This window comes from Orycteropus afer, unplaced genomic scaffold, assembly GCF_000298275.1.
Source record: "Orycteropus afer afer isolate SDZICR_OR568_19922 unplaced genomic scaffold, OryAfe1.0 scaffold00010, whole genome shotgun sequence".
In the NCBI taxonomy this organism is placed as follows: domain Eukaryota; kingdom Metazoa; phylum Chordata; class Mammalia; order Tubulidentata; family Orycteropodidae; genus Orycteropus; species Orycteropus afer.
Genome location: NW_006921597.1, coordinates 21,289,146 through 21,299,507, shown reverse-complemented (window position 1 = coordinate 21,299,507; position 10,362 = coordinate 21,289,146). Strand labels below are relative to the sequence as shown.

Genomic DNA, 10,362 nt, shown 5'->3' with positions numbered 1-10,362 from the left:
AAAAATTGAAAACACTAGAAACATTGGAAATTAAAATTTTTAATCATTAAAAAAATTCAATAGATGGGCTAAACAGCAACATAGGAACAACTAAGGAGTAAATTCATGACTGGCACATCGAGCCAATAACTTCTCCTAGAATATAATTCAGAAGGATAAAGGAAAGGGAATTATAAGAGAAAATATTCATGAGCTTTTTGGAAGCATCAGGATTCCAATAACATCAAATAAGAGTTCCAGAAGAAAAATTAAAAAAGATTAAAAAGAAAATTATAATCTGGAATTTAATAGAAGAAAATTTCTCAGTGCTGGTGAAATGCAGGTGTTTTCATTGAAAGAACCCACAATTAATTCAGTAAGATGCATTTTTAAAAGGTCCAAACCTAGATATTTCATGATGAAATTTCAGAATAGCAAGGATTAAGAGAAAATCTTAAAAGTTTCCAGATTATTAGTAGTAAGTGTAATGTAGAGTGGTTGGATACAAAGTAAACATAAAAAATCCAAGAGTTTTCATGTACACTAGCAATGTTGTCGGGGCCGACTCGACGGCATATAACAACAACAACAAAGCAATGTTGTTGTTGTTGTTATGTGCCGTCGAGTCAGCCCCAACTCATAGCGACCCCTCCTTGGGTTTCCAAGGCGGTATCACTAGAGAAGTAGATTGCCCAACCTTCCTTCAGAGGAGTGGCTGGTGGGTTTGAACTGCCAGCCATAGTGTATGTGCTACACTAGCAATAAACATTCCCAAAGTGTAATGAAATAAATTAATAGCAACAAATATCATAAACTATCTAGTAATATGAAAGCTTCAAAATGTGCAAGACCTATATAAAGCAAATTATAAGACTTTATCAAGAAATATAACAGAGAGAGAACACATAACACAGACAGACTTCATTCTTCGGTGACAAAATTCACTATTTTAATTGTCTTATCTTCCCAGAATTCATTCATTACAGTTAGAGACAAAATACCAACTGAATTTGTTAAAGAAACTTGGCAAGCCAATGCTAAGATTCATATGGAAGAACAAATGCAAAGGAATAACAGCAACAGGGATACTATCTTAGATATCATGGTTCTGCTGATAGTGTCCTAGCAATAAATTTTTCCTCTTCAATATAATTACTGCTAATGATTAGAGGACTGTGGCTTATTTGAAAAGAAAACATAGCCATAATTTTCATTAAAGACAGCAGTTAAGTCATATTTTTTCAACAGGACTTACCTCCAAAGGATAAATGAAAGACTGTGAAGTAGCACCAGCTAAAGAACCAAAAGCAAATTTCTCAATAACCTCTGATTTGCCTTCTTCATGAGGATGGAGAAGATTCTTATACTGTGCAAACAAGGATTTAAAGGTATGTTACTACTCGAAAGTCCCAAAGAGCATGCAAGTATTCAATATTAAGGAATATTTGGGCATTTAATTTAGTTAAAATCCATGATTCATGTCATAAGAAGCATAAATACTGTCATGCACATTAGACAGGAGGCCTCAATCTTAACAGTGGAGACTTCCTCTTTTACCTTCTTAGAATAAGATCTCATATACAGCAGACATTCAGTGAATGCTGATTATGATTAGATCATGAGAATAGAAACCAATGAGCTGGAAACAACTGAGAAACCATTGAGCTGAAAACAATTTAAACAAGTTCTGATGGCAATTGTGTCAAACTTTAGTAAAGCAACATGACATGATAAACCTAGGATCCTAGCTTAGTCACTTACTGTGGTAGTTAAGTTTGTGTGTCAGCTTGGCTGGGCCTGGTTGAGTGGCTGGGCAGCTGATGGTAGTTTTTCCCCATAATGAGACTGGCAATCAACTCCATGGTGGGATCAACCACAAGCAGCTGAGTAGCTGCTTTAGGGATGTGGTCTGCTTCCCGTATATAAGCAGCAGCTTTGGGAATGATCTCTAGCCTTTTGGCACACTTGAACCCTGTATGTAGCCACATCTTTGTTCTATAGCCTGCGATGCCCTGCCAATCTTAGGACTTTCAGTAGACTTGAATCAATGGCCTGACATGTTGTTTGATAACATTGGGACTGGACCTTTTTACTTGTCAACCTGGGGTTTGTCAGCCTCAGCAGCCAGCAGCTGTCTGAATGAAGAAAAACCTCTAGCTTCAGTGGGCCGGGAGCAGGAGGCAGAGCTGAAGCTCTAGGTTGAGGGGTTTTCACCCAGCCCCTAGAGCCTGGCACTTTGAAATCAGACTTGAAACCTCCAAAATTGTAAGAGAATAAACTCCTGTTGATCAAGGCACCCAATTTGTGGTATATTCCCGTCAGAGCAGCACTAGTTAACCAAAATGCTTACTGAGTGGTTTGGGACAAGTTATTTAACTTCTCTATAACCCAGTTTCTTCCTCTGGAAAATGAAGACAAGGGCTTTGTTTATGCTGGTCACCATCATATCTGCAGCTCCTACTTCGCAGGATTGTTTTGAAGATTAAATGAAATAAAGTAAAGATTAAAAGATGTATAAAGTGCTTACCACATAGAAACTAAAGAAATGGCCATTATAAATGTTGCAAATATTAATGATAATGTGGTGGTTATGTTTGTGTGTCAACTTGGCTAGGCCTGGTTGAGTGGCTGGGCAGCTGGATGCAGTTATTTCCCATGGTAAGATTGGTAATTAACTCCATGGTGGAATGTGGTCTGCTTCCCGTATATAAGCAACAGCTTTGGGAATGGTTTCTAGCTTATGGCATGCTTGCTTAGACCCTGCATGTAGCAGCCTCCGATGCTCTGCTGACCTTGGGACTTACAATGAACTTAAATTAAGGGCCGGCCATGTGGTTCGGTAACATCGGAACTGTGCCATTTTATTTGTCGACCTTGGGCTTGTTAGCCTCAGCAGCCAGTAGCTGCCTGAGTAAAGAGATGCCTCTAGCTTCAGTAGGCCAGGAGCAAGAGGCAGAGCTGAGACCCAAGGTCGAGGGGCTTTCACACAGCTCCAAATTGTAAGAATAAACTCCTGTTTGTTCACACCATCCCATCTGTGGTATATTCTTGTCAGAGCAGTACTAGACAACCAGAAAAGATAAGTATAAATTTTCATTGCAAAATTAATTTTCAATAAAAAATTTTCTTGGCCTCTGTTGTCTTTATCTTAGTTGCTTCTTTGTTCAAGCCAATCATTGCATTCTATCACTCTGACCATAATGAGTGTTTCAAGAATAGGTGTGTTACGCCCTGGAGAGAACAATCATGGGAGAAGGAAGGGCTGCTTATGCACAGGGAGATAGCTCAGGGTGCAGAAGAGTATGAAGGGATGGACACTGGGAGGAGGTAACTATGGGGAGGAAGTGGGAGGGGAGCTGCTGCATTGTAAATTTTGGTCAATGACATGAGACAAAGTATATGTGAACTGCTGTATGAAAAGTGAATTTACTCTGTAAATCTTCACCCAAATCCTAATTAATTAAAAAAAAAAAAAAAAAAGAATAGGTGTGTTAGACTGGGTTCTCTAGAGAAACAAAACCAGTAAAGCTTATATAGAGAGAGAAAAAAAAATTATCTTAGGAAAATGGCTCACACACTTATAGAAGCTGGCAAGTCCAAAGTTCTTGAATCAAATGTCAAGCTGGAGGCTTTTCCCGACTCTCGCAGCTGCAGGGGCTGAGGAGCTCAAGGTTGGCAGGCAGTATATTGGCTTTTTGACTCCTGCAGCTATGTGAGTTGGGGAAAGCCTCCAGCTTGATGTTTGATCCAAGAACTTTGGACTTGCCAGCTTCTAAGTGTGTGAGCCATTTTCCTAAAATAAATTTCTCTTTCTCTCTATATATAAGCTTTACCGGTTTTGTTTCTCTGGATAGCCCAGTCTAACACAACTGTGAATGGTACCTCTGGGCATGTGCAACATGTCAGTCCTGCCCAAGTGTTCCCTATCAATAAATGACCCCAGTTGAACCAGCCAGAAACCCTGATATCATCTTTGACACTCCCCTATCTCTGACACCCTACAAACAACTTACCAAAATCTTATTTATTCTACATCCTAAATATCTTTGGAATCTGTCTACTTGTCTCTCTTCACTGACACCACCCAGGTGTACAGAACCTGGGTTACTGCATACCATCCTACACTTTTGCCCCTTCCTCACTTTGCATGTCTGCCTCTTCAGCCTGGCCTTTAACAACCTTCTCCATTCTATCATGCTGGGCTTCTTTTAGTTCTTCAAACTCACTTTACTCTTGTACCTCTAGAGCCTAAAACATGCTGTTCCCTCAGTCTGGAACATTCTTTTCTCAATCTTTCGGCTGCAAAACTTCCATTTGCCCTTTGAATTTCAACGTAAACATTACCTCCTCAAGGAGGCCTTCCTTAACTACCCAGGCTAGTTTGGATCCCTCTGTATCATTTTCCCACAGTATCCAACATTGTGTTTTATGTAATACTTGTGGCCACTGTTTGTTGTTGTGTTGTTATTAGCTGCCATTGAATCAATTTAGACTCTTGGTGACTTCATGTGTGCAGAGTAGAACTGCTCCATAGGGTTTTGAAGGCTGTGACCTTTTAGAAACAGATTGCCAGCTCTTTCTTCTCAGGTGCTTCTGGGTAGGTTCAAACCACCAACTTTTGACTAATAGTGAAGTGTTTAACCATTTGCACTACAGGGGCTTCTATGACTGCTATTTATTGAACATTTATTATGGGCCAGGCTACTTGCCAGCTAAAAGTTATTATCTACATTTTACAGATGAGGAAACTAAGTTCACAGACGTTATGGGAACTTGCCCAAGTCCACACAATTAGAATGTACCAGAGCTTAAGTTCAAACACAGGACTGTGATCTCTAATGCCCTGCTCTGCCCATTGTCTCATTTTGTCCCCCTTGACTCAACCATATTCCTGTTTAAATTCAATTAACTTACTGTGCTATTGCGGTTTCCATGCAAAATCTAAATGAATTAGCTAAAATACCTTTTATTCAGGGAATATTGAAACTAAAAAAAAAAAATGGAATTTTTAAAAATCAATATTCAGATATAATAACAGCATTATAATCATATTATATTCTATTACATAAAACTAAGGGGGCTCTGGTAGCATAGTGCCTAAGGCACATGACTGCTAACCAGAAGGCTGGCAGTTCAAACCCACCAGCCACCCCTCAGAAGGAAGGTTGGGCAATCTAATTATGTAGTGATACTGCCTCAGAAACCCAAGGAGGGGTTGCTATGAGTCAGGTACGACTCCACAGCACATAACAACAACAACAACAACATATAATACTAATGTTCTAATATAGATATTAGGAGCTCTGGTAGCATAATGCCTAAGAGACTTGACTGCTAACCAGAAGGCTGGAGGTTCAAACCCACCAGCCACTCCTCGAAAGGAAGATGGGGCAATCTATTTCCATAGGGGTAGTGCCTGGGAAACCCAAGGAGTCGTGTCCGACTCGACGCACATAACAACAACAAACAACAATATAGATATTAACAACTGTTTCTCTTTGTTTTACAATACTCTGAAGCAGTTTTTTAAATACAAAATTTAAGAGCATTTCCTTGTTAATAAATGTCATAGGCAATGAGGCTTTACCTGTTCATACGACCAGACCTTAACAGCTGTTTCAGGAGCGATCTTGAGAATATTCACGCCATTTCCTCTCCACAAAGAAATGACTCCGCCTTCTTTCACCATCTCCATTAAACTGCTTATTATCTTTTTACTCTTTGTTTCTGAACTCTGAGCTTTCAAGAGGAAAGGAAGAACTGTAAAGTTCACAATATGATTTCCATGTGGCAAGTAAGAAAGTTAAAGTTTCAAAATTTTGAAAGTATCTTCTATCAGAGAAGCAGCAGGTGTTCCAGTGATTAGAACATTTTGAAAATATGTTTATTTTGTTTCCTACGCCAGAGCTGGAGAAGGACACACAGGTAAACTTGCCATAAAAAACCAAACTCACTGCCATGGAGTCCATTCTGACTCATAGCGATCCCCACTGGGTTCTCAAGGCTATAAATCTTTATGGAAGCAGACTGCCTCATCTTTTTTCCATGGAGCAGCTGGTGAGTTTGAACCACCAACCTTCTGGTTAGCAGCCAAATGCCTTAAACACTACACCACCAGATCTCCTTAACAGGCCATAGACATGAGTTTTTTGCTTCTTATTCTTCAAGGAGATGGGCAAATGGCTTTCCCATCATGGAAAAAGAGACTCACATGTAAATATGAATAGAAGATTTAGTGAAATTTAAGACCTCTGAAACTGAGACAATTTATTGCTAACCAGGGACTATGAGACGACTAACAAGTATGATCTATATAGTTTGTGTAGCAGAGAAGGGGAAAAGAAAAAAAAGATAGAATCCAACTAACTTTGTGGTCAAGAGACCTGAGATTCTTCTCTAGGGAGCATATTAGGAGAAAGATATTTAGTTTAGCCTTCAGAAAGCATCACAGAATGTACCCTGTACATTAAATATATTGAGTATATAGGAAGGAAATTAAGCCCAGAACAATGTGAGTCAGTGTGTGAGTGAAGACCAGCCCCCCCCCAAAAAAAAAAAAATTACCATTGACTCAATTCCAACTCATAGTGACCTTATAGGGCACAGTAGAATTGCCCTATAGGGTTTCCAAGGCTGTAAATCTTTACGGAAGCAGATTGCCACATCTTTCTTCCAGAGCATCTAATAAGTTTGAACTGCTATCTTTTGGTTAGCAGCTGAATGCTTTAACCACTCTACCACCAGAACACCTTGTAAATGAAGACAGCAGGAAAAGTTCAACTAAGATATGAGTGATTTTTGAATTAGCAGTATTAAAGAGCTATTTGTTTTCAGAGTATCTGGGCAGACACCCCTTGCAGTAGGAGAGTTGGATACTTACTAAATGAAGAGGGGAACAGCAGATTCCTTGAAACACATATACAAAGAGGAAAGGAAAAAAAAAAAAAAAAACAATAATCCAAGAACAGTTATTGAGGAGAAGAGAAAGGTATTTAAACTCAAAATGATACCTGTGTTACACAGCCACAATAATAGATACGCTTGCTTTAATTTGCAATAAATCTGTAAGTCAGCACTATGCAATAAATCCTAACTTCTATATGTTAATGGGGAGCTTTGGTGGCTAGTGCCTAAGGCATTTGACTGCTAACCAGAAGGCTGGCAGTTCAAACCTACCAGCGACTCCTCAGAAGGAAGGTTGGGCAATCTACTTCGTAGAGATACCGCCTCAGAAACTCAAGGAGGGGTCACTATGAGTTGCAATTGACTCCATAACTCCAAAGAAGTGAGTTTGGTTTTGGTTTGTATATGTTAATGAGGCAGGAATAGATTAGGTTGCATCTTGAGTCACAGCCTTACAAGAAGACATGACCCAAGTCCCATCTTTACTCAAGTCACACCCTTGCTCGAGCTACACCTTATATCTTACAGGAAATAAAAAGATAGGGAAAAAAACAGAAAGCAGGATCTGACTACCACCAAGAAAAAGAAGCCAGGAGTTCAGCACATCCTTTGGATCCAGGGTTCCTTTGATGAGAGCCTCTTAGAGCCAGGGAAAGACTGATGCTAAGGCATAAAGAGATCTCCAGGGATCTACTCACCCACAAAGAGAAATGAAATCCTGGTGCATGCCACAACATGAATGAATCTTGTAAACATCATGCTGAGCAAAGTAAGTCAGTCACAAAAGAATATATATACTGTATGAAATACCCAAATATATAGAAACCAAAGATTATTAGTGATTACAAAGAGTGAGAGACAGACTCAAAGAACTGCCCAGTGAAAACCATATGAATAGTAGTGAAACACTATCTGATATATTACTGGAAAGTGTTCTGAATATCCCTGAAACATTGTCTGATACGGTGCTGGAAGATGAGACCCTCAGGTCAGAGGGCACTCAAAATGTGACTGGGAAAGAGCTGCCTCATCAGAGTAGAACCTACATTAATGAAATGGATAAAGTAGAGCTTTCAGGGCCTCCCATATGATCTACTATGCCGGGAATGACAAATTGAAGAAGATTGGCATGCTGTTATCATCACAAAGAATGTTTCAAGATCTATCCTGAAGTACAATGCTGCCAGTGGTAGAATACTACCTGTTTTGGTTACCTAGTGCCACTCTGACAAGAATATACCACAAATGGGATGGCTTGAACTAACAGGAGTTTATTCTCTTACAGTTTGGGAGGCTAGAAGTCCAAGTTCAAAGTGCCAGGCTCTAGGGGCTGGGTGAAGCCCCTTGACCTTGGGCTTAGCTCTGTTTCTTGCTCCCGGCCCACTGAAAGTAGAGGCATCTCTTCACTCAGGCAGCTAGCGGCTGCTGAGGCTAACAAGCCCAAGGTTGACAAATAAAATGGTACAGTCCCGATGTTAACAAACCACATGGCAGGCCATTAATTCAAGTTCATTGTAAGTCCCAAGGTCAGCAGAGCATAGCAGGCATCTGAACAACTACATGGCTACATGCAGGATCCAAGCATGCCATAAGCTACAGACCATTCCCAAAGCTGCTTCTTATATATGGGAAGCAGACCACATACCCAAAGCAGCTACTCAGCTGCTTGTGGTAGATTCCACCATGGAGTTGATTGCCAGTCTCATGGGGAATAACTACCACTAGCTGCCCAGCCACTCAGCCAGGCCCAGCCAAGTTGACACACAAACATAACCACCACACTATCCATACGTCTACAAGGAAAGCCAGTTAACACTACTATTATTCGAATTCATGCACCAACCACCAAAGCCAAAGATGAAGAAATCAATTTTTACCAACTTCTGCAGTCTGAAATTGACCAAACATGCAATCAAGATGTGCTGCTTATCACTGGTAATTAGAATGCAAAAGTTGGAAACAAAGAAGAATCACAGGTAGTTGGAAAATTTTGCCTTGGAGACAGATATAATGCTGGAGATCGCATGATAGAATTTTGCAAGACCAACAACTTATTCATTACAAATACCTTTTTTCAACAACACAAACAACAGCTATACACATGGACTTTGCCAGATGGAGTACACAGGAATCAGATTGACTACATCTGTGGCAAGAGGTGATGAAGAATCTCAATATCTTCAGCCGAAACAAGGCCAGGAGCTGATTGTGGAATAGACCATCAACTGCTCATATACAAGTTCAACTTGAAATTGAAGACAATTAAAACAAGTCCATGAGAGCCAGAATATGACCTTGAACATATTCCTCCTTAATTTAGAGACCATCTAAAGAATAGATTTGATGCATTGAACACCGATGACTGAAAACCAGAAGAATTGTGGGATGAGATCAAGAACATCATCTATGAAGAAAGCAAGAGATCATTAAAAAGACAGGAAAGGAAAAAGACCAAAATGGATGTCAGAACAGACTCTGAAACCTGCCCTTGAACAGAAAGTAGCTAAAGCCAATGGAAGAAATGACAAGATAAAAGAGCTAAACACAAGATTCCAAAAAGCAGCTCAAGAAGACAAACCCAATTATTATAATGAAATGTGCAAAGACCTGGAGTTGGAAAGCTAAAAGAGAAGAACATGCTTGACATTTCTCAAGCTGAAAGAACTGAAGAAAAAAATTAAGCTTTCAGTTGCAATATTGAAAGATTTAATGGACAAAATATGAATGATGCACGAAACATCAAAAGAAGATGGAGAGAATACATAGAATCACTGTACCTTTCAGGAGGTGGCATATGACAAGAACCAACGGTATTGAAGGAAGATGTTGAAGCTGTACTGAAGGAAGTGTTGAAGAACAAGGCTCCAGCTTTCAGGGCAAGATGGCGGACTAGACAGAAAGAGTGCACAGACCCTCTTCAACAAAGAAAAGGGAAAAAAATAAACACAGACACAGAAGATAATCCTGGACCCCTGAGCTTGAAGGGAAGGATATAGAAGTGGACTAAACCCCAACTAGCAGAAGAATTTGTGTGAAAATACCGAAAAAAGAGACATACGGAGCTGCGGTCTGGCAGCGATCCTGAGTGAACCTGACAGCACAGACAGCGTAGAGATTCCCAAGTGCTGGTAGGACTTAACAATTAACCTAAAAATCAGCCTTATTAGCCAGGGACTGCACGGAGGACTGCTCCAGTGGCTGGGGAATAAATGGAGAAGGTGAAGAGAAAGGCAGGCTGAGCTGTGGACTTTTGCCAGTCCGGAGGATGCCGCCATTTTGAATGTTAAAAAGTGGCTTGACTATTTTGGATATTTAAAGAGCCAGTGCTCTCACAGATTCCTAGGGCTTAACAACACATTCTGCTTTCCAGCAACCCCAAGAACCATCCGGACCTGCAAGACTGAAAAAGTATGACATTCCTCTTGTTACTCTTATACCCCACACTGCTTGGTGAACGGAGGTGCAGCCATCCCCCACTCC

The 10,362-nt window shown here is 40.2% G+C and overlaps 1 protein-coding gene across 1 annotated transcript in view; it reads right to left on the bottom strand.

Moving 5' to 3' along the window:
• Positions 1 to 10,362, bottom strand: part of LOC103205259 (calcium-binding mitochondrial carrier protein SCaMC-1-like) — a 72,221-nt gene that overhangs the window by 36,925 nt on the left and 24,934 nt on the right. The window contains 3 exon segments of the mRNA XM_042782101.1: positions 1,235 to 1,345; positions 5,567 to 5,689; positions 9,941 to 9,973. Coding sequence (XP_042638035.1) covers positions 1,235 to 1,345; positions 5,567 to 5,689; positions 9,941 to 9,973 — 267 coding nt within the window.